The sequence below is a fragment of the Kogia breviceps genome, chromosome 3, assembly GCF_026419965.1.
Source record: "Kogia breviceps isolate mKogBre1 chromosome 3, mKogBre1 haplotype 1, whole genome shotgun sequence".
In the NCBI taxonomy this organism is placed as follows: Eukaryota; Metazoa; Chordata; class Mammalia; order Artiodactyla; family Physeteridae; genus Kogia; species Kogia breviceps.
The window spans coordinates 120571683-120596177 of NC_081312.1; the positions used below are offsets into that span (position 1 = coordinate 120571683).

At 42.8% G+C, this 24495-nt stretch overlaps 1 protein-coding gene across 3 annotated transcripts in view; it reads right to left on the reverse strand.

Annotated features, from left to right (window-relative positions):
* SLCO3A1 (solute carrier organic anion transporter family member 3A1) overlaps window positions 1-24495 on the reverse strand; it is a 345269-nt gene that overhangs the window by 16093 nt on the left and 304681 nt on the right. For all 3 annotated transcript variants that reach the window (XR_010839766.1, XM_059059268.2, XM_059059267.2), the window contains exons 8-9: window positions 22903-23078; window positions 18209-18273 (exon numbers count right to left, since the gene is read on the reverse strand). Coding sequence is in view for 2 of the 3 variants with exons in the window: in XM_059059268.2 (XP_058915251.1) it covers window positions 18209-18273; window positions 22903-23078 (241 nt within the window). In the remaining variant the exon portion in view is untranslated. The remainder of the gene's footprint in view (window positions 1-18208; window positions 18274-22902; window positions 23079-24495) is intronic.

The window sequence follows — 24495 nt, forward strand, 5'->3', positions numbered from 1 at the left end:
TTCTAAGAATTTGTCCATTTCTTCCAGGTTTTCCATTTTATTGGCATAGAGTTGCTTGTAGTAATATCTCATGATCTTTTGTATTTCTGCAGTTTCAGTTGTTATGTCTCCTTTTTCATTTCTAATTCTATTGACTTGAGTCTTCTCCCTTTTTTTCTTGATGAGTCTGGCTAATGGTTTATCAATTTTGTTTATCTTCTCAAAGAACCAGCTTTTAGTTGTATTGATCTTTGCTATCATGTCCTTCATTTCTTTTTCTCTTATTTCTGATCTCCTTATGATTTCTTTCCTTCTGCTAACTTTGGGCTTTTTTGTTCTTCTTTCTCTAACTGCTTTAGGTGCAAGGTTAGGTTGTTTATTCAAGATGTTTCTTGTTTCTTGAGGTAGGATTGTATTGCTATAAACTTCCCTCTTAGAACTGCTTTTGCTGCATCCCATAGGTTTTGGGTCGTGTCTCTATTGTCATTTGTTTCTAGGTATTTTTTGATTTCCTCTTTGATGTCTTCAGTGATCACTTCATTATTAAGTACTGTATTGTTTAGCCTCCATATGTTTGTATTTTTTATAGATTTTTTCGTGTAATTGATATCTAGTCTCATAGCATTGTGGTTGGAAAAGATACTTGATACAATTTCAATTTTCTTATATTTATCAAGGCTTGATTTGTGACCCAAGGTAGGATCTGTCCTAGAGAATGTTCCATGAGCACTTGAGAAAAATGTGTATTCTGTAGTTTTTGAGTGGAATGTCCTATAAATATCAGTTAAGTCCATCTCATGTAATGTATCATTTAAAGCTTGTGTTTCCTTATTTATTTTCATTTTGGATGATCTGTCCATTGGTGAAAGTGGAGTGTTAAAGTCCCCTACTATGATTGTATAACTGTCGATTTCCCCTTTTATGGCTGTTAGTATCTGCCTTATGTATTGAGATGCTCCTATGTTGGATGCATAAATATTTACAATTGTTATATCTTCTTCTTGGATCGACTCCTTCCTTGCTCATTATGTAGTGTCCTTCTCTGTCTCTTGTAGTCTTTATTTTAAAGTCTATTTTGTCTGATATGAGAATTGCTACTCCAGTTTTCTTTTGATTTCCATTTGCATGGAATATCTTTTTCCATCGCCTCACTTTCAGTCTGTATGTGTCTGTAGGTCTGAAGTGTGTCTCTTTTAGACAGCATATATGTGGGTCTTGTTTTTGTATCCATTCAGCCAGTCTGTGTCTTTGGGTGGGAGCATTTAATCCATTTACATTTAAGGTAATTATCAATATGTATGTTCCTATTCTCATTTTCTTAATTGTTTTGCGTTTGTTATTGTAGGTCTTTTCCTTCTCTTGTGTTTCTTGCCTACAGAAGTTCCTCTGGCATTTGTTGTAAAGCTGGTTTGGTGGTGCTGAACTCTCTCAGCTTTTGCTTGTCAATAATAGTTTTAATGTCTCCATCAAATCTTAATGAGATCCTTGCTGGATAGAGTAATGTTGGTTGTAGGTTTTTCTCCTTCATCACTTTAAATATGTCCTGCCCCTCCCTTCTGGCTTGCAGAGTTTCTGCTGAAAGATCATTTGTTAACCTTATGTGGGTTCCCTTGTGTGTTATTTGTTGTTTTTCCCTTGCTGCTTTTAATATGTTTTCTTTGTATTTAATTTTTGATAGTTTGATTAATATATGTCTTGGCGTGTTTCTCCTTGGATTTATCCTGTATGGGAGTTTCTGTGCTTCCTGGACTTGATTAACTATTTCCTTTCCCATATTGGGGAAGTTTTCAACTATAATCTCTTCAAATATTTTCTCAGTCCCTTTCTTTTTTCTCTTCTTCTTCTGGGACCCCTATAATTCAAATGTTGGTGCATTTAATGTTTTCCCAGAGGTCTCTGAGACTGTTCTCGGTTCTTTTCATTCTTTTTTCTTTATTCTGCTCTGTGGTAGTTATTTCCACTATTTTATCTTCCAGGCCACTTATCTGTTCTTCTGCCTCAGTTATTCTGCTATTGATCCCATCTAGAGTATTTTTAATTTCATTTATTGTGTTGTTCATCGTTGCTTGTTTCCTCTTTATTTCTTCTAGGTCCTTGTTAAATGTTTCTTGCATTTTGTCTATTCTATTTCCAAGATTTTGGATCATCTTTACTATCATTATTCTGAATTCTTTTTCAGGTAGACTGCCTATTTCCTCTTCCTTTGTTAGGTCTGGTGGGTTTTTATTTTGCTCCTTCATCTGCTGTGTATTTTTCTGTCTTCTCATTTTGTTTATCTTACTGTGTTTGAGGTCTCCTTTTTGCAGGCTGTAGGTTCGTAGTTCCCGTTGTTTTTGGTGTCTGTCCCCAGTGGCTAAAGTTGGTTCAGTGGGTTGTGTAGGCTTCCTGGTGGAGGCGACTAGTGCCTGTGTTCTGGTGGGTAGGACCATGTCTGATGGTGTGTTTTGGGGTGTCTGTGGCCTTATTATGTTTTTAGGCAGCCTCTCTGCTAATGGGTGGGGTTGTGTTCCTATCTTGCTAGTTGTTTGGCATAGGGTGTGCAGCATTGTAGCTTGCTGGTCTTTGAGTGAAGCTGGGTGTTGGTGTTGAGATGGAGATCTCTAGGAGATTTTCGCCATTTGATATTATGTGGAGCCGGGAGGTCTCTTGTGGACCAGTGTCCTGAAATTGGCTCTCCCACCTCAGAGGCACAGCACTGACTCCTGGCTGCAGCACCAAGAGCCTTTCATCCACACGGCTCAGAATAAAAGGGAGGAAAAGTAGAAAGCTAGAAAGAGGATAAAATAAAGTAAGATAAAATAGTTAAAATAAATAATTACTAAGAAAAAAAAATTTTTTAAGTAAAAAAAACCAAAACAAAAAAACAGACGGACAGAACCCTAGGACAAATGGTGAAAGCAAAGCTATACAGACAAAATCTCACACAGAAGCATATACATACACACTCACAAAAAGAGGAAAAGCGGAAAAAATAATATATCTTGCTCTCAAAGTCCACCTCCTCAATTTGGGATGACTCGTTGTCTCTTCAGGTATTCCACAGATGGAGGGCATTTCAAGTTGATTGTGGAGCTTTAATCCGCCTCTCCTGAGGCTGCTGGGAGAGATTTCCCTTTATCTTCGTTCGCACAGCTCCTGGGGTTCAGCTTTGGATCTTGTCCCGCCTCTGCGTGTATGTTGCCTGAGGGCGTTTGCTCTTCGCTCAGACAGGACAGGGTTAAAGGAGCAGCTAATCGACTGGGGGGCTCTGGCTCACTCACGCCGGGGGGAGGGAGGGGTACGGATGCGGTGTGAGCCTGCGGCGGCAGAGGCCAGCGTGATGCTGCACCAGCCTGAGGCGTGGCGTGCGTTCTCCCGGGGAAGTTGTCCTTGGATCCCGGGAACCCAGCAGTGGCGGGCTGCACAGGTTCCCGGGAGGGGGATGTGTGGATAGTGACCTGTGCTCACACACAGGCTTCTTGGTGGCAGCAGCAGCAGCCTTAGTGTCTCATGCCCGTCTCTGGGGTCCGCGCTGATGGCCGCGGCTGGCGTCCGTCTCTGGAGCTCCTTTACGCGGTGCGCTTAATCCCCTCTCTCGCACACCAGGAAAGAAAGAGGCAAGAAAAAGTCTCTTGCCTCTTTGGCAGCTCCAGACCTTTTCCCGGACTCCCCCCAGGCTAGCTGTGGTGCACTAACCCCTGCAGACTGTGTTCACGCAGCCAACCCGTCCTCTCCCTGGGATCCGACCTCTGAAGCCCGAGCCTCAGCTCCCAGCCCCCGCCCGCCCTGGCAGGTGAGCAGAGAAGCCTCTCGGGCTGGTGAGTGCCGGTTGGCACCGATCCTCTGTGCAGGAATCTCTCCACTTTGCCCTCTGCACCCCTGTGACTGCACTCTCTGTGGCTCTGAAGCTTCCCGCTTCCACCACACGCAGTCTCCGCCCACGAAGGGGTTTCTAGTGTGTGGAAACCTTTCCTTCTTCACAGCTCCCTCCCACTGGTGCAGGTCCCATCCCTATTCTTTTGTCTCTGTTTGTTTTTTCTTTTGCCCTACCCAGGTACGTGGGGAGTTTCTTGCCTTTTGGCAGGTCTGAGGTCTTCTGCCAGCATTCGGTAGGTGTTCTGTAGGAGTTGTTCCACGTGTAGATGTATTTCTGATGTATCTGTGGGGAGGAAGGTGATCTCCGCGTCTTACTCTTCCACCATCTTCCCAGCTCTCCCAGGGGTGATAGTTTAGAATAAACACTGGATTGGGTACCTAATGAGTCGTTCCTCATAACCTTTGTGAAATCCCTTTTACATGTCTGAACAGAGGAAATATTAGCTTTCTTTTCTGCCAAATTCATCTTTTCCTTTTTATTGACTTAAAATGCTTTTCCAAAGGGGAGCTCTAGTTCTCAGGTCCTGAATTCCAGGTGTGCAGAGAATATTAGAGATGAAGCACTTGCTGGATCTCTTATTTAGAGGCCTTTGCCATTCTAGAACTCATCTGATTAGTGACAGAAGGGAGGTAAGTTGGGTAAGGTGTACGTTAGTACCTACTTCTGCTGTTATGTCCTCAGTTACCTAAGGAAGAAGGAGGCAAGTGATGATAATGAAGTACTTCTTTAGAAACCGTGTGTTTTAAAAGAATGCTCTCCTCCCTGGAGCCCGCAGGAACCATCCTCTCCCTTTTGAGCTCTTTTCTTCCTATGTTTCCTTGGGAGTAACTCACGGATGCAGTAGGCATTAACTAAGGTCCCATCACAGGGACACTGGGAACCCACCATATGTTGGGGAGGGTATCCGGAAGCTCAAAGCTGTTACTCACTATTACAGAGAATATTAAAAGGATTACATCTTACTTCCTATTACACTCAGGCCCAAATTGCAGCTATATTTCAATGCAAAAATTACAGTGCCGTTTAAGGAAATTGTCTCTGTTTTCCTGAAATCTATTAACAAAGGTTAAACCCCAGTGTCTTGTATATTGGTTACTTAATTCACTCCCTGGGTTGAAAAGGCCAGGCCTATTTATATTCTTTGGTCTAAACTTAAAAGGTGAACAAAGGCTTTTGCAAGAAAAATAAATTCACATTCCTTTATGGGACAAAATGGAAGCTGCAAATTACTCTTGAATTTACATTTCAAAAGATAGATAAGAATCCTAAAGATGGCGGAAGAGTAAGACGCGGAGATCTCCTTGCTCCTCACAGAGACATCAGAAATACATCTACACGTGGAACTTCTCCTATAGAACACTCACCGAACGCTGGCAGAAGACCTCAGACCTCCCAAAAGGCAAGAAACTCCCCACATACCTGGGTAGGGCAAAAGATAAAAGAATAAACAGAGACAAAGAATAGGTACGGGACCTACAACAGTGGGAGGGAGCCGTGAAGGAGGAAAGTCTCCCACTCACTAGAAGCCCCTTCGCGGGTGGAGACTGTGGGTGGCGGAGGGGGAAGCTCCGGAGCTGCGGAGGCAAGCGCAGCCACAGGGGTGCAGAGGGCAAAGCGGAGAGATTCCCACAGAGGATCGGTGCCAACCGGCACTCACCAGCCCGAGAGGCTTGTCTGCTCACCCGCCGGGGCGGGCGGGGGCCGGGAGCTGAGGCTCGGGCTTCAGTCGGATCCCAGGGAAAGGTCTGGAGTTGGCAGAGTGAAAACAGCCTGAAGGTGTTAGTGCGCCACGGCTAGCCGGGAGGGAGTCTGGTTGAAGTCTGGAGCTGCCGAAGAGGCAAGAGACCTTTTCTTCCCTCTTTGCTTCCTGGGTGGGAGGAGAGGGGATTAAGCACGCTGCTTAAAGGAGCCCCAGAAACGGGTGCGGAGCTGCCGAAGAGACAAGAGACTTTTTCTTGCTTCTTTGCTTTCTCGGGCGCGATGAGAGGGGATTAAGAGCACCCCATAAAGGAGCTCCAGAAACGGGCGCGAGCCGCGGCTGTCGGCACGGACAGTAGAGAAGGGTGTGGGACGCTAAGGTTGCTGCTGCCGCCACCAAGAGGCCTGTGTGTGAGCACAGGTCACTCTCCACACCGGCCCTCCCGGGAGCCCGTGCAGCCCTCCACTGCCGGGGTCCCGGGATTCAGGGACAGCTTCCCTCGGAGAATGCGCAGCGCGCCTTGGGCCTGTGCAGCGTCAGGTCGGCCTCTGATGTCGCAGGCTCGCCCCACACCCGTGCCCCTCCCTCCCCCCGGCCTGAGTGAGCTGGAGCCCCCGAATCAACTGCTCCTTTAACCCCGTCCTGTCTGAGCGAAGGGCAGACGCCCTTGGATGACCTACACGCAGAGGCAGGACCAAGTCCAAAGCTGAACCCCAGGAGCTGTGCGAACAAAGAGGAGAGGGGGAGGTCTCTCCCAGCAGCCTCAGAAGCAGCGGATTAAAGCTCCACAATCAACTTGAAGTGCCCTGCATCTGTGGAAAACCTGAATAGACAACGAATCATCCCAAGTTGAGGAGGTGGACTTGGGGATCAAGATATACTATTATTATCCCCTGTTTTTCTTTTTGTGAGTGTGTATGTGTGTGCTGCTGTGTGAGATTTTGTCTGTATAGCTTTGCTTTCACCATTTGTCCTAGGGTTAGACTGACCCGTTTTTCTGTTTTTTTTTTAATAGAAATTTATCTTCTTAATAATTATTTTTTATTTTAATAACTATACTTTATCCTACTTTATTTTGTCTTCTCCCTTTCTTTCTTCTCTCCTTCCCTCCCTTCCTCTCTTCCTTCCTCCCCTTCTTCCTCTCCACTTTCCTTCCTTCCTTTCTTGCTTCCCTCCCTCCTTCCTTCCTTATCTTTCCTTTCTATTTTTTCTCCCGTTTATTTTGAGCCGTGTGGATTAAAGGCTTTTGGCACCCCAGCCAGGCACCAGGGCTGTGTCCCTGAGGTGGGAGAACCAACCCCAAGACACTAGTCCACAAGAGACCTCCCAGCTCCACGTAATATTGGACAGCGAAAATCTCCCAGAGATCTCCATCTCAACACCAAGACCCAGCTTCACTCAAGGACCAGCAACGAACAGTGCTGGACACCCTATTCCCAACAAAGAGCAAGACAGGTCTACAGCCCCATCCATTAGCAGAGAGGCTGCCTAAAATCATAAGGCTACCAACAACCTCAAACACACCACCAGACGTGGACCTGCCCACCAGAAAGACAAGATCCAGCCTCATCCACCAGAACAGAGGCACTAGTCCCCCCAACCAGGGAACCTACTCAACCCACTGAACCAACCTTAGCCACTGGGGACAATCACCAAAAACAACGGGAACTACGAACCTGCAGCCTGCAAAAAGGAGACCCCAAACACAGTAAGATAAGCGAAATGAGAAGACAGAAAAACACACAGCAGATGAAAGAGCAAGATAAAAACACACCAGACCTAACAAAGGAAGAGGAAATAGGCAGTCTACCTGAAAAAGAATTCAGAATAATGATAGTAAAGATGATTCAAAATCTTGGAAATAGAATAGACAAATTGCAAGAAACAGTTAACAAGGACCTAGAAGAAATAAAGAGGAAGCAAGCAACGATAAGCAACACAATAAATGAAATGAAAAATACTCTAGATGGGATCAATAGCAGAATAACTGAGACAGAAGGACGGATAAGTGACCTGGAAGATAAAATAGTGGAAATAATTACTGCAGAGCAGAATAAAGAAAAAAGAATGAAAAGAACTGAGGACAGTCTCAGAGACCTCTGGGACAACATTAAACGCACCAACATTCGAATTATAGGGGTCCCAGAAGAAGAAGAGAAAAAGAAAGGGACTGAGAAAATATTTGACGAGATTATAGTTGAAAACTTCCCTAATATAGGAAAGGAAATAGTCAATCAAGTCCAGGAAGCGCAGAGCGTCCCATACAGGATAAACCCAAAGAGAAACACGCCAAGACACATAATAATCAAACTGTCAAAAATTAAATACAAAGAAAACATATTAAAAGCAGCAAGGGAAAAACAACAAATAACACACAAGGGAATCCCCATAAGGTTAACAGCTGATCTTTCAGCAGAAACTCTACAAGCCAGAAGGGAGTGGCAGGACATATTTAAAGTGATGAAGGAAAAAAAACCTACAACCAAGATTACTCTATCCAGCAAGGATCTCATTCAGATTTGATGGAGAAATTAAAACCTTTACAGACAAGCAAAAGCTGAGAGAGTTTAGCACCACCTAACCAGCTCTACAACAAATGCTAAAGGAACTTCTCTGGGCAAGAAACACAAGAGAAGGAAAAGACCTACAAGAACAACCCGAAACAATTAAGTAAATGGTAATAGGAACATACATATCGATAATTACTTTAAATGTAAATGGATTAAATGCTCCCACCCAAAGACACAGACTGGCTGAATGGATACAAAAACAAGACCCACATATATGCTGTCTAAAAGAGACCCACTTCAAACCTAGGGACACATACAGACTGAAAGTAAGGGGATGGAAAAAGATATTCCATGCAAATGGCAATCAGAAGAAAGCTGGAGTAGCAATTCTCATATCAGACAAAATAGACTTTAAAATAAAAACTATTACAAGAGACAAAGAAGGACACTACATAATGATCAAGGGATCGATCCATGAAGAAGATATAACAATTGTAAATATTTATGCACCCAACATAGGAGCACCTCAATACATAAGGCAAATACTAACAGCCTTAAAAGGGGAAATCGACAGTAACACAATTATTGTAGGGGACTTTAATACCCCACTTTCACCAATGGACAGATCATCCCAAATGAAAATAAATAAGGAAACACAAGCTTTAAATGATACATTACACAAGATGGACTTAATTGATATTTATAGGACATTCCATCCAGATACAACAGAATACACATTTTTCTCAAGTGCTCATGGAACATTCTCCAGGATCAATCATATATTGGGTCACAAATCTAGCCTTGGCAAATTTAAGAAAACTGAAATCGTATCAAGTATCTTTTCCGACCACAACACTATAAGACTAGATATCAATTACAGGATAAGATCTGTAAAAAATACAAACACATGGAGGCTAAACAGTACACTACTTAATAACGAAGTGATCACTGAAGAAATCAAAGAGGAAATCAAAAAATACTTAGAAACAAATGACAATGGAGACACGACAACCCAAAACCTATGGGATACAGCAAAAGCAGTTCTAAGAGGGAAGTTTATAGCAATACAATCATACGTTAAGAAACAGGAAATATCTCGAATAAACAACCTAACTTTGCACTTAAAGCAATTAGAGAAAGAAGAACAAAAAACCCCCACAAATTTAGCAGAAGGAAAGAAATCATAAAGATCAGATCAGAACTAAATGAAAAAGAAATCAAGGAAACAATAGCAAAGATCAATAAAACTAACAGCTGGTTCTTTGAGAAGATAAATAAAATTGATAAACCATTAGCCAGACTAATCAAGAATAAAAGGGAGAAGACTCAAATCAATAGAATTAGAAATGAAAAAGGAGATGTAACAACTGACACTGCAGAAATACAAAAGATTATTAGAGATTACTACAAGCAACTCTATGCCAATAAAATGGACAACCTGGAAGAAATAGACAAATTCTTAGAAATGCACAACCTGCCAAACTGAAACAGGAAGAAATAGAAAATATGAACAGACCAATCACAAGCACTGAAATTGAAACTGTGATTCAAAATCTTCCAACAAACAAAAGCCCAGGACCAGATGGCTTCACAGGCGAATTCTATCAAACATTTAGAGAAGAGCTAACACCTATCCTTCTCAAACTCTTCAAAAACATAGCAGAGGGAGGAACACTTCCAAACTCATTCTATGAGGCCACCATCACCCTGATACCAAAACCAGACAAAGACGTCACAAAGAAAGAAAACTATAGGCCAATATCACTGATGAACATATATGCAAAAATCCTCAACAAAAGACTAACAAACAGAATCCAACAGCACATTAAAAGGAACATACACCATGATCAAGTGGGGTTTATTCCAGGAATGCAAGGATACTTCAATATATGCAAATCAATCAGTGATACACCATATCAACAAACTGAAGGAGAAAAACCATATGATCATCTCAATAGATGCAGAAAAAGCTTTCAACAAAATTCAACACCCATTTATGATAAAAACCCTGCAGAAAGTAGTCATACAGGGAACTTTCCTCAACATAATAAAGGCCATATATGACAAACCCACAGCTAGCATCGTTCTCAATGGTGAAAAACTGAAACCATTTCCACTAAGATCAGGAACAAGACAAGGTTGCCCACTCTCACCATTCTTATTCAACCTAGTTTTGGAAGTTCTAGACACAGCAATCAGAGAAGAAAAAGAAAGAAAAGGAATCCAAATAGGAAAGAAGAAGTAAAGCTGTCACTGTTTGCAGATGACATGATACTATACTTAGAGAATCCTAAGGATGCTACCAGAAAACTCCTAGAGCTAATCAATGAATTTGGTAAAGTTGCAGGATACAAAATTAATGCACAGAAATCTCTGGCATGCTTATACTCTAATGATGAAAAATCTGATAGTGAAATTAAGAAAACACTCCCATTTACCATTGCAACAAAAAGAATAAAATATCTAGGAATAAACCTACCTAAGGAGACAAAAGACTTGTATGCAGAAAACTATAAGACACTGATGAAAGAAATTAAAGATGATACAAATAGGTGGAGAAATATACTATGGTCTTGGATTGGAAGAATCAACATTGTGAAAATGACTCTATGACCCAAAGCAATCTACAGATTCAATGCAATCCCTATCAAATTACCACTGGCATTTTTTACAGAACTAGAACAAAGAATTTCACAATTTGTATGGAAACACAAAAGACCCCGAATAGCCAAAGCAATCTTGAGAACAAAAAATGGAGCTGGAGGAATCAGGTTCCCTGACTTCAGACTATACTACAAGGCCACAGTAATCAAGACATTATGGTACTGGCACAAAAACAGAAATATAGATCAATGGAACAGGATAGAAAGCCCAGAGATAAACCCACACATATGGTCACCTTATCTTTGATAAAGGAGGGAAGGATATACAATGGAGAAAAGACAGCCTCTTCAATAAGTGGTGCTGGGAAAACTGGACAGCTACATGTAAAAGTATGAAATAAGAACACTCCCTAACACCACACACAAAAATAAACTCAAAATGGGTTAAAGACCTAAATGTAAGGCCAGTCACTATCAAACTCTTAGAGGAAAACATAGGCAGAACACTCTATGACATAAATCACAGCAAGATCCTTTTTGACACATCTCCTAGAGAAATGGAAATAAAAACAAAAATAAACAAATGGGACCTCCTGAAACTTAAAAGCTTTTGCACAGCAAAGGATACCATAAACAAGACCAAAAGACAACCCTCAGAATGGGAGAAAATATTTGCAAATGAAGCAACTGACAAAGGATTAATTTCCAAAATTTATAAGCAACTCATGCAGCTCAATAACAAAAAAACAAACAACCCAATCCAAAAATGGGCAGAAGAACTAAATAGACGTTTCTCCAAAGAAGATATACAGATTGCTAACAAACACATGAAAGAATGCTCAACATCATTAATCACTGGAGAAATGCAAATCAAAACTACAATGAGATATCACCTTACACCGGTCAGATTGGCCATCATCAAAAACTCTAGAAACAATAAATGCTGGAGAGGGTGTGGAGAAAAGGGAACCCTCTTGCACTGCTGGTGGGAATGTAAATTGATACAGCCACTATGGAGAACAGTATGGAGGTTCCTTAAAAAATTACAAATAGAACTACCATATGACCCAGCAATCCCACTGCTGGGCATATACCCTGAGAAAACCATAATTCAAAGGGTCATGTACCAAAATGTTCATTGCAGCTCTATTTACGATAGCCAGGACATGGAAGCAACCTAACTGTCCATCAACAGACGAATGGATAAAGAAGATGTGGCACATATATACAATGGAATATTACTCAGCCATAAAGAGAAATGAAACTGAGTTATTTATAATGAGGTGGATGGACCTGCAGTCTGTCATACAGAGCGAAGTAAGTCAGAAGGAGAAAAACAAATACCGTATGCTAACACACATATATGGACTCTAAGGGAAAAAAAAAATGTCATGAAGAGATTATTGGTAGGACGGGAATAAAACAGACTTACTAGAGCATGGACTTGAGGATATGGGGAGGGGAAAGGGTAAGCTGTGACGAAGTGAGAGAGTGGCAGGGAGAAATATACAATATCAAATGTAAATTAGATAGTTAGTGGGAAGCTGCCGCATAGCACAGGGAGATCACCTCTGTGCTTTGTGAACACCTAGAGGGGTGGGATAGGGAGGGTGGGAGAGAGGGTGATGCAAGAGGTAAGAGATATGGGAACATATGTATATGTATAACTGATTCACTTTGTTGTAAAGGAAAAACTAACACACTATTGTAAAACAGTTATACTCCAATAAAGATGTTTAAAAAAAAAAAAAAAGGATATCCATTCCTTTCCAAGCTTACCTGCCAAGACTTGAATTCACACCATGTAATCTCTGTTCAACCTGATGGAATTACTGTTACCTCCAGCACAAGCTAGAAAGGGATGTCAAAGTATGTTCTCCCGAAAGGGTTAATGAGTTTCTCTGTTTCAGCAATGCCAAGAAAGAGACTGGACTGTCAACATCGTCCAGCGTCGTCCATGGGCACCTGACATTCACTTTTCTTAAATCTGAGAAGTTGGGAGGAGCTACTCTATTCTCATTTCATTCCTGGCTGCCTTGTTAAACTCACTGAGGCTCAAAGAGCTTAAATAACCTGCCAAAGGCCTCATGGCCAGTAATGGCAGAACTGGACTCAAACCTGGGTATGCCGGACTGCAGTGGGGTCCATGGCAAGTATCTGATATCACCTTAGAACAGGCCAGGATGTAGATCGTGGGTGGTTCAGGTCCTTCAGGAGGTCAGGGTGCTTAGTAAATGTTTGCTGAATAAATAACTAAATGCAGAGGTGAGTGGAAGGGGTCTCCCCCACATTCCAGACCCTATATCCTGCACCCCACCATCCCATGGCTGGGGGCACGGCCTCTCATCTGGGATCTCTGGCTGGCTGCGCTTACTACTTACAGTGCACTCATTCTACATGTTCATTTCTCCCACTTGCTGTAGAACTTCTTTATATTCAAGACTTCACAATGGGAGCTCAACAAATGTTTGATGAACCACATCAGGAGCTTCTAAGACGTACTTCTCCTAGACCAGCTCACCAATGACCCAAGACCCAAGGATAGTCTGCTCAGGAAAGACTCCTGTGTACAGAGGTGCACCTTGAGGTTCCCAGTGCTCTTTGCCCAGCAGGTTGCTCTGGAAAACTAAGAGCAGGCATTTGTGGAGGAGATTTTATGGCAGGTAGTGAGTCAGCCCAAGTCATCCCTCACAATTCCCTTGAGACACCTGTGTCTGTTACCATATCTTATTAAAGCCTTCTCTGTAGGCCCAGTCCCAGATGCTCAAATCCTCAGCTTTATCTTGTGATTCTGCTGTTTCTCTCTTGCTTTCATCTAGTCACTGGGGGGCTCAACAGACTTTACCTCCACAATATGGCTTCCATCTGTCCTTGCCTTTTAATCCCACTGCCTTACCCTGGTCACCTTCTCTTTTTCTCAGTGCTTTAGTTATCCTGCATTCTGCTGAACCACCTTGCACCTTTCTCCAGGTTGATCTTCCTAACTCAGAATTCTGAATATTTCCATCTCATACCATCATCTGTTCCACACTGGCAATGACTCAGCCAAGTGAAATCTTTTTTCCCTTGAAATTCAAGGTCCAAACTCTTCTAGCCCTTTATGTTACACATATTTGCTTCATTCTCCTACAGGAGAGGGCAGGCTCTGGCTCCCATTATTTTTATATCCTTTGCAGCATCGAGAACAGTGCTTTTGACATAGCAGGATGTCAGTGTATATTTGTTTCCATTCATTTAATTTGGTGTAACATCTACGGCATGCAGTAGACCTCCAGGAGCAAGATTCTGGATCAGACCCTTGAGCGGACATTATGCCTACACCCAGAGAGAAAAGTGGTGATCAGGCCATTTGCAAAAGGATGAAGAGGATGGATTTGATTACATCAGGCATTCTGCTTTGAGTAGGTCATTCAGTTTTCTCTGTATTTCCTGACCTTTATCCAGCTCAGTCTTCTCTCCCTTCTCTCAACTTCTACTGCTGTCCTGGGTGACTTGAACTTCTCCATGGACATGAGCTTCCACACTTTGGCCTTTCAACGACTCACCCTCAATGTCAAGGATGTTCCTGTACTCTCTAGTCATGCCACACCCTGGGTTTTGTCACTTCACAGACACCAAAGCTTTGGCCACAGATTCTAATTCTTTTTTACATGAATTACTACATCCAGTTCCTACGTTCCTTTCTCTCTCTCCCCTCTCCTAGCTCACCTCTTCCTTATCCAGTCCAGGTACCACGGTCAATCACTTTAGCCTCGCTGTGACCACTGTCCTCAATTTCTTTGCTCCACACTCCTTCCACTGCACCTACCACTGATATCACCAGTGGCATTCCTAGGCTGCCACACTGACCTGGGCCAATGCAGTCTCTGCCCCTGCCCTTTCTAACAACTCCTTTCCGTTGGCATTTAAAGCAACAAGGGAAAATAACCTTGCCTTCACTTCTGGATCTTGCTCTTTATACTCCTACAGCCAAGTATCCACAAAGAGTGGTCTCCCCTCGCTGCCCCCACTTCCTCAAGCTCTGACCTACCAATGCTGGTGAATCAAAGACTGAGCCTTGAGACCAGCACGGTCCAGTATGATAGCTACTGGCCACATGCAGCTACTCAAATGAAAATCGATAAAAATGAAGTGAAACTAGTTTATGGAAGCCACCTTTCAAGTGCTCCATAGCCCCATGTGGCACGTATTTGGAGTATTTCCACCATCACAGAAAGTTCTGTTGGACAGTGTTGGTCTATACTACTCCCAACTTGCTCCTCATCCTGGTCTTCCTGTTTTAATAAATAATATCCCCATGTACCACATGATCCAAATCTTTTATAAGGAGCTGTCACTGTGGATTCCTCCTTCTCAGATACTCCAGTCTGTACACTTCCATTCAGAGACTAAGCCTTGACAATTCTTCCTCTATCCACATCTTCCCATCTTGGTAGCCAGCATCTCAGCTTGGGTCTCCATCAGCTACTCTGTTATACCAGTGGCTTGTTACTCAGTTCCCACATTCTCTACATGGTAGACAGTGGGCCTTCCTAAAAATGCACAATGGCTCTTCAATGACTTCATTTGCCTTAGGGATAAAGGTCAAACTTGTCAAAAGCGCAGCAGCCCTTCCTGAGCATGTTCCTGACAGCCGCCCTCCCCAGCCCCATCTTCTACCAGTTCCCCCAGCCACACAGCCTTCCTGCAGCCCCCAAACATGCTTCAGCCTTTGTTCACTTCCAGGCTTTTACTCCTTTAAAAGTTCCTCTGTCTAAAGCACTCTCTCCTTTTTGCTCAGCTGTGTAACTCTTCCTTGTTCTTTCTTCACGTCTTAGGTAGATATCACATCCTTTCAAACCCACACCCCTGTCCCGGCTAGGTGGCTCTCCCACATGTCCCCCTGTCACCTGTGCTGACTGCATCTCAGATCTCATCACACTGAACTGCAACGTCCTCACTGTATCCCCATTACCTACATGAGGGCCAAGCACAAAGGTTGACAATGTCATGAAATCTGATTTCTCGGTTGGCCCTTCATTAACAGTAAAGGTGGTTAATCTTATTGGGTGCTGCAGGAAATGGAATCAGGCCAAGTGCAAAGACTTCTTTGATAAGCCGCTTTTAATTAAAAGATGAAACTGTCTCACATCTTTCTAGAGCCATTTTCTAAACTGTGATGTGTGACCCATATGGGTAATACAATCAGTATGGTTGGTCATGACCCACTACTTAAAAAGGATGGAATGGAATAGAAAGTAGCAGAGTACATCATACATATTAAGGGTGAATATTTTTCATGAAATCTTTGCTTCAGCTGTATTTGTGATATGTATGTATGTACTGGGCCATACTGTAAAGCTTATCTCTTGCTGTGGCTCACAGAGGTTGAAAAATACTCTTCTAGATAATGCTTGGTTGATTATTCCCAGAGCAGACATACAAATAGAGAACCAGCTTTAGAAACAGCATGTCACATTACACACGCTCTATAATTTTCAGTTCTGTCTTCAAGTGTCCTATAATTTTCATTAACTTTTCAAAAATAGCTTGCAAATTTTCTTTCATTTTGTGCTATCAAAATTATTATTCTGAAGGCTAATTTTTACCAGCCATATTGAGTCCTCAGCATCTGTTTAGAGATACAGAGACCTCTGCAGCAACTCCATAGATGGAGGGCTTTCATCTTCCCTGGTCAGCTTCTGAAAGAACTCCCTAAGAGCAGCGCTGAGCTCACTTACCCGGGTATGGTCCACGGAGCTCGGAACACATTAGGTGCTCAATAAATGTCAGTTTGAACACATTCATTCAACATTTTCTGAAATCAGCGTCCCCTACTTGCTACCTGATATTACACATTCATCTGTCCATCCACCCAAGCCAGGGTGAAGTGGGGGAGCATCACCACACATGCATTTTCTTATCCTCCCAATGATAAGAGAAAAAAAATCAGCATAATTGGTACTCTGTGCAGAGAGCTCTAAAAGCCACTACAACGTTCAAGAAGGCCTAAATGTTTTAGTCTGAATTACTGCTGAACTTGTTTGAACTAGGTATTATTATACCTAGAACATTTCTATTTTCCATGAACCAGAAATAAGACAAAGATGCCATTTAAGTTTCTCCATATGTACCAACAGATGTGGATTGATAGTGATTGAGAAGATTCTGAGGTCTTGTCCTGGGCATGGCAAAAGTGATCACAGCAATTGATTGAAAGTTATTTGCTATAGGCATAGATAGGGCATATGTCATGTATTTGCCATTCCCAGGGAAAACCTTATTACTGGATTTAAGGGTGAATAATTTTCTTTCACATATCAATTATATAGGAAGTAATCTCATTATGCAAGTAATAAAATATATATATATATTCAAATTTTAAAAAGAAATTTAGAAAATATCATTTATAGCCTCACTAGTCAATGATAATAGCTGATACCATTTTCACATCTAGCTTTCCAGTATTTTTCCATATTTATATATACTTTAAAAACATTTGCATATATAATATATTATAGACCTCTTTTTTCCCCTCCACATATCATGTGCCTTTTCCAAGTCTATGAATATTTTTCTTTCCAGAACTTTAAAGGGGAACATAAATCCTACTGGAATTAGAGCTCATAATGGATTTAACTAATTCCCTGCTGTTGGGTATTTAGGTTGTTGCCAATTTTTAACTTTTATAGACATCTTTGTAAACATTTCTATAGTTAATTCTTTATGCTCATCCAGGTTATATACTATTTGGAATGAGAAACTTTATTTTTACTCTGAAGATATAGGCCATGGTTACTTCCCTTTCCACATCTATTTACCATTTAATGTCCATTAAAGAAGACCACAGCTTTATTATTCAATTTAAAAAGTTGTCCTATTTTGATCTTGGCCTTGACAAAGGGAGTTCATAAAGCAACAGTGTGGTCTAGAGGGAGAAGGGTTACCTTGTTAGCCTTTCCAGCTTCTCCCCAGCCGGTCCCAGCACGCTGGAAGAACCATGGGCTAGTCCCATCCTGTTTTCCCATCTTAAAAATTGGGGCATTAGACTTAATTCCTTCTATCCATACCAAACCTTGGAATGTAGGGTCTATAGCAAGAAGGTCATATTTGCCCCATCCAGGAAACCCAAGGTAAATAAACTAAATTGGTTCGGAAAAATTTAAAGGATGCAAAGTTTCCATTTGCGAAGCATTGTGAGAATACCTCTCTCCTCGAGCTGGAAGCCCCATATAAGTGAAGCATTTCACAAGCTGCTCACGGGTTGCTTAATGAGGATTCCAAATGACACCATCAAATTTCTTTCCCTGTGGTGCCATCGCTTTTCCTCCTTATGCCAATGAGAGTTAAGGGTGGTACAAAGGCATAGCTGATATCAACAAAAACTCTGCAATATCCAGGGAGTGTGTGAGTTTAGGTCTAAACCCTGAGCAAAATTAACAGACTTGATGTTTCTCTTGTTTACCAAAAAACCTCATAGGAAAAATGACAAACTCAAAAAAGGGGATGATTCCACTGATATGTACTCACCTGGTTATAAGCATCCAATTCATTATTGAGGAAATAAAGAGATAATACGTACCCAACAAACGGAGGAGGAGAAAAAGAACTCCCAGGGCGTAGGATTTGAGTTCAGGGCTGACTGTCCTACGTGCAAAGAAGAGAAGAGGAAAAAAGAAAAGATTCTTATCGCTCCACTTTAATTAACAGACCCCAGAGTCATCCGCTGCTGTCCACCAGAGTCCTTCTGTAGAAAGTTATTAATGGTTCTGTGCTTTTGTTTTTTTTCACTTTCCCTGCCTAAACTCTGAAAAATCCTTGCAACTGCTGTGACATAAGGTTAGGAATTTAACAGTGTTTTTTATTAACTAAAACTAATCTTGTTCTTTGAAGGACGGAATGCAAATTTGGTCCACAAGGTCTTTCATCTTCCCTGGTGAGCTTCTGAAAGAACTCCCTAAGAGCAGCGCTGAGCTCACTTACCTGGGTATGGTCCACGGAGCTCGGAACACATTAGGTGCTCAATAAATGTCAGTTTGAACACATTCATTCAACATTTTCAGAAATAAGGGTCCCCTACTTGCTACCTGATATTACACATTCATCTGTCCATCCACCCAAGCCAGGGTGAAGTGGGGGAGCATCACCACACATGCATTTTCTATCCTCCCAATGATAAGAGAAAAAAAATCAGCATAATTGGTCCTCTGTGCAGTTAAAGGCACTTTGCTTTTGCTGCGACAGGGAAACATCTTAAATTGGTGGGTATACGTATCTGGGGAAAATATTGACAGGAAAGACAGTTCCCCTTATGCTATACAAACAGGCAAGAACCATAAACACCTTTGTCATTCTAGCACCATTTTGTGAAATCAACCAGACTAGCATGGGTTGATTCCCTAGATGGACCACTTGTGAAATAATCCATTCATCTATATCCAGTTTTGGTACCTTTTAAATTGGAAAGGTACCTTCATATAGTCGCATCACTTTGTTTTGAACCGACTCAATGTTCTTGGTTTTGGTTTACCCACAACAGTCCCTGAACATGATCTTTTCACACGTTTTCTAGAACAGTCTCAGAGGGTAACACTTTCTGGGATAAGAGTGACAGTAGAGGGGGTTTGGAAATGGTGACCGATTCCAGATAGAGAGGCCCTTACAGCTGGTCATAGATCACCTGTGTTATGCCTCTTACTCTTGAAAGTAGTATTTACTCAATGCTTGCCTTCTCTCCTTGAGGCCAAGAACTGTTTGCAACTCGTTCATCATCAGTGCGGTGTGTGACACACAGCACATGCTGAGTGAATGTATAATAAGTAGGTAGGTGGGTGGGCACATGTCTCCCACTAAGCCCCGGGCAGCCCTGTCTCTGGTGTGCTGGTAGAGGGGGAGGCATCTGACTGACCACATGCGCTCCAGGTCATCCTGAACACCACCAGCAGAGAAACCACCTCTTGTTCCGTCCCCATTATGAGTCTCTAGGGAAGACAGGGAGGTAAGTGCACTACTCTGCCTCCTGGAAGGACCGGGCTAGACCTAGAGACAGTCCTGTGTGGCTGAGCCTCAGGAAACACCAGGAGCATTTCAGTGTGGCTGAAAGGGCAGGAAGACTCATGCAGTGCAGGAAGGACCTAGGCAAGCAATTCTGCAGAAAATAATCATTAGAAATAAAGTTACCAATGGGACATCTAAATCCAGTGGGATACCTAGTACATAAGATATATAACCCATCTCTGGACTTGGTAGCTGGAATACTATTCTTAACTGACCCCAAGGGTCATTCCGCCAATCATCATCCAGTGGCAACCAATGACCTACCACCTGGTTTGAGAATCAGATGGGCATGCCTTTGGCTTCTTGGTATATAAGGCCAAAAGACACTGTCACACCAAAAAGGACATGGATGTTGTTTTCACAATCTCTGCCCTATTTCTGAGATTTTTCAGAGAAAATTAAAAATGTGTTATTCTTGGGGAAATACACATTCCTTTTCAATTGCAAGGAGTCCAGTATAAGTAAGCAGTCCCAGGGCAGCAGGTCACGACTTTCCACTGAATGACAGGGAAACCACTCTCTGGCTGATCAAGCCAAATACCTGTACAATATCAAAGATGAGGTCAGTGTTTCTGGACAGAAACAGGGTCAGTTCTCTTTTGAATGCACACGGAACAAAATCCAAGCTCTTTGGAGTTAATATTGGCGCCATGGTTTCACTTTTTGCACATTCATTTGAAGGTACTGACTTGAAAGACACAAAGATAAAGGCAAATTCTCCTTATCAAGAAAACATGCTGGCATAATGAGCTAGAGTACTTATCACTTGAAGTTTGGTTTCCTTTTAGCTATCATGTCAGTAGGAATGAAGTGAACAAGATGCTAAGATCTCCCTTCATATCCTGTTGGGAAACTGGTTCCCACAGGAGCAATTAATCCTTCTCGGCTTTAGTTATGGAGAAATGGAGGGTTTGGGTCAACATTACTGAAAGTGCCAGGCCAGGCCAGGGAGAGGGCCTTAGCTCCACAGCTTACTAGCTACATGACCTTGAGGATACTGCTTAATCACTCTCTGAGCCTCTGGCGTCTCCTCATCTGAGTGCTAATAAAGATGCAAACACAGGAAGTTAAAACAAGAGCCCACTGCGGGCACCTAGGTGACTGCTAGTTGGTATCCTCCCCTGCGGATGTCTGAGCACTGCTGTTAGCAAGTATGTTTCTGTCTGGAGTAAGAGTGGGAGTGGGTCTATTGCTCTGGCATGGGATGAGGGCTGGTACTCATCTGGGCTGTGGCTCAGACTGTTTGTGTCCTTGTACCTCCCTAGAACATCTGTGATGGCAAATTGGAGTGGATAGTGATAGAAGATGGTTTACCCTGTACCCCTCAAAAGGCAAGTGGGCACATACCTCCAGCTATGAGGTAGACAAGGCTCAGCCTGGGTCATCCAGGCCATCTGTTGCTGGTGCATTGAAAAGGAATCAAATATTTCCTGAAAATCTCCTAGAGCTATTTATCAAGCTGAGACTTGGAAGTGATTAAGATTTCAACTGACTTTCTGTGTTTGGTCTGCCAGCTATAACTACTGAGCTGGGTTTTTGCAGAGGAGTCAAGGGGAGACAAAAAAGGGGACCAGTCATTGCTAATGGTTGTAAAGGTCATTTTTCCTGCCTCTTGGTGCCTTTTGTGTGTGAACGGCACAATATAACTTCCAAGGAATTTCTAATAACAAAAAGTAATGCAGCCACCCTAAACCCCTACCTGAGATCTGATGGGTTTTGTCCATGTGCATATTATACATAATCATCTTCCATATATAATTTAAATACAATAGTTCATTTCATAAACACTTTTCACATTCTTAATAATTTTCATTATTCCACTGAGCTGTGGTACTATAATTTAACTCACTATTCCAATTCAGATTTTTCTGCTATTATAGTTAACATTGTAATAAAAATCTGTCTCCACTGAACTTTTCTTCTTGTAGAGAAGTATTTTCTTAAGACAAGTAGCAATAGGTAGGGTTACCACATAAAAAATCTGAACATTTTTATGGCTGTTGACTTACATTTGCCATACTGCTTTTTGAAAAGTGATATGCTTCTCAAAGCCACCAGCAATATGTGATTTTACCCGTTTTACTACAGCCTTGCTTACAGCACTGGGTGTGAATTTTTTAAAATTTATTTTTCAAATTTAATAAGTATAAAATGGTAATTTGCTGTTGTACCCTTAATGCTTCTGCACATTAAAAGTGCTTTACTAATGACTTTATAACATAAGTACTTTGTGTAAATTCTTTTCCTTGTGAATTCATAACCAAGATCAGGAAGTGTGGTACAGTGAGAAAGAGAGATATAGGCCAGATAAAGCAGCTGGTGATGTGCATTTGTACAGGCTGCATCCAAGCATTTCATTCCTACTTTTATCTCTAGCCCTTGGGATTGAATCGGCTTGTTTAGATAACTGCATCCCGGTGAGATGGATCTGTGTTTGGTGCCACTTCTTCAGGTTCAGATGGATGCCAGAGCATGGAGCATTCTGCTTCTAGGTTCCTCAAACAATCTAGATAACTTTGTAATTATGTAAGTTACTCAGAATATTACTCAGTAATTCACCTTTGAGGCACCTAATCTGCCCCCACGACAGGTCCTGAGAGATGGGGAAACAGAATTACGGGGGGTTCTCTCCAACCATCCACTTATACAAAAACAGTCACTGCTTGCCTTCCATTAGCCACTCAGCCCTGAATCTCACTTTGTCAATGACCCCTCACATCTTCACGGCATTTGCACACACATGGTCTTGGCAGGACCCACACCACAGCAGGAGGCAGGCAGGACCCATGCCATCACCTCCAGTTCCAGATTCAGAAACAAGTCTGAGGGAAAATGGGCCCAAGGTCATATGGCTAATCAGTGCCCGGACAGGAGCCAGACACAGGGACTTGGCTAGTCCAATGTCATTTTCATTTTACTCCAACAATGTGGCTCTTTGCAAATATCAATGAGGGACCACGGTCCCTTTCCAAATCACCTGCAGAGTCTATTCTTGGGATGACATGAAAGTGTAGTGTTCTCTCTTGGGCTGTGCTTTCTACTTTTGGTGTGAGATCTCTATCCAACATAACCAACTTCTACCAGCCTAGGGAAGCTGGCTTGCAAGACTCATATAGTCCCCGGAATTCTGATTTCCAGGAGAACTGCAGACACACAGCAGGTGGGGAGGGGGAGACGGGAGGCTGGCTCTCGGGTCCGGGTTCCAGGGGCTAAGCTTACCTGATAAGGATAATGACCGAGGGAGTCTGAGCCATTGCCCCAATCATGCTGCAGACACACATCACACACAGGAAGGTGAGGAAGGCCTCTTGGCAGCCAGGACTGGGGCATTTTCCATGGACCACAGTCGCATTCTCAGGCGGGACGGTCGTGAGGCACGCACAGCTGGTGAGATTCTGAAAGGGAAGCATTCGGCCCTTTTAACTGGGGGTATCTCCAGTTTCCCAACTCAAAGCCATCCAGCAGCTTGAACCGTCATAGCCTTATTATACATTCTGTAGCATTTCATTAATTAGGCCTGAATAAACGAGTTAGATTTTTTTAAAGAGGCTGCAAAACACATGTAAATAAAGGAATATTTATGGGGAGGAGAGCTGATTTCCCCATCTCCTGTGTATTTCATATCTATGCTCAAGAATCCCTCAATAAGCCGAACCGCAAACAAACGTGTCCCCCCCCCCCAATACAATTAGAGAGGAAATTGTGCTTCCACAATGTGATAAAACATTGCCAAATTAACAATGTAATCACTTGCCAATTTGTCCTCTCTTTTATGCAGTTATAATTACACTGAAGTATATTAAAAGAAGTAAATCAGGTAACCCGCATATGGTTGCTGGTTCAGGGCCCCAGGTGGCACTTGGAACAAAGGATGTGCACCGTCACGCGTGAAGTTGCTGAGCTCGTCGGGCTGTGAGAGGGGGCAGCTAATGAGAAAGTTCTCGAGTGGCTGAGAAAGCAAAGAGGGTGCAGAGATGCCAGAGAGTTTAGAGCGGATCGTGGGGAGTGAGCTGGAGCCCAGCGAGATACATTTATTAATATATGATCAGAGAGGAGAAAGACAAGCGGCTGCATTCCGTTTGATCTTCGGGTGGATTCTTGCCCAGCCACCCCTGCTCCCCAGCACGGTCCTGGCTCACGCTTGAGGAATTTCTGATGGCAAAGGGAAGAGCGCGGACTCGGAGAGGCAGTGCCGTGCCGAGCCAGCAGCCGAGCCAATTAAGGTTCAATAATAATAGTGCAGAGGCCTTTAACGAATACAAAGTGAAAACAATCATAAATGATTCATCGCTTTTCTTTCCAGGACTGCTCAGCTCTCAGGGCACATGCCGAGCTAAATCCTCCTGAGAATCAAACAAATCCCCTTTGGCTTTTACATTTCTCCTCCTCAGTCCGTCTCCCCTCATCATTTTTCCTCTCCTCCTCCCTCTCCTCTTCTTTCCCCAGAGGACATACACACTGGAGCTTTTCTTATCCCTTTAAGCCACATGGGATGCTTTCAGGGGTATCCAAAGCCTGCTCCCTCCATCCTGTGTGTCTGTGTCCTGCCGAGGAGCTTTTACCCATGCGAAGTCGGGGAGACCTCGGGTGGGGCTGGACCCTTCTTCCTAAGCCATCTGGCACGGCAGGTGCCCTTGTGTAAATGGCCCCATCTCAGCACCCAGGGGTGTTTACTGTCACTCCCTGAAAAGTGCTGAGGCCCTGCCCCTCTGTCCATCTTTCCATTACACCTCTGCCTGGAGACATACTAGCTCTTCTCCAAAACCCCGTGTTGATGTCTCCTCCAGCTGCAAGGCCCCTCGGCAAGTCGGC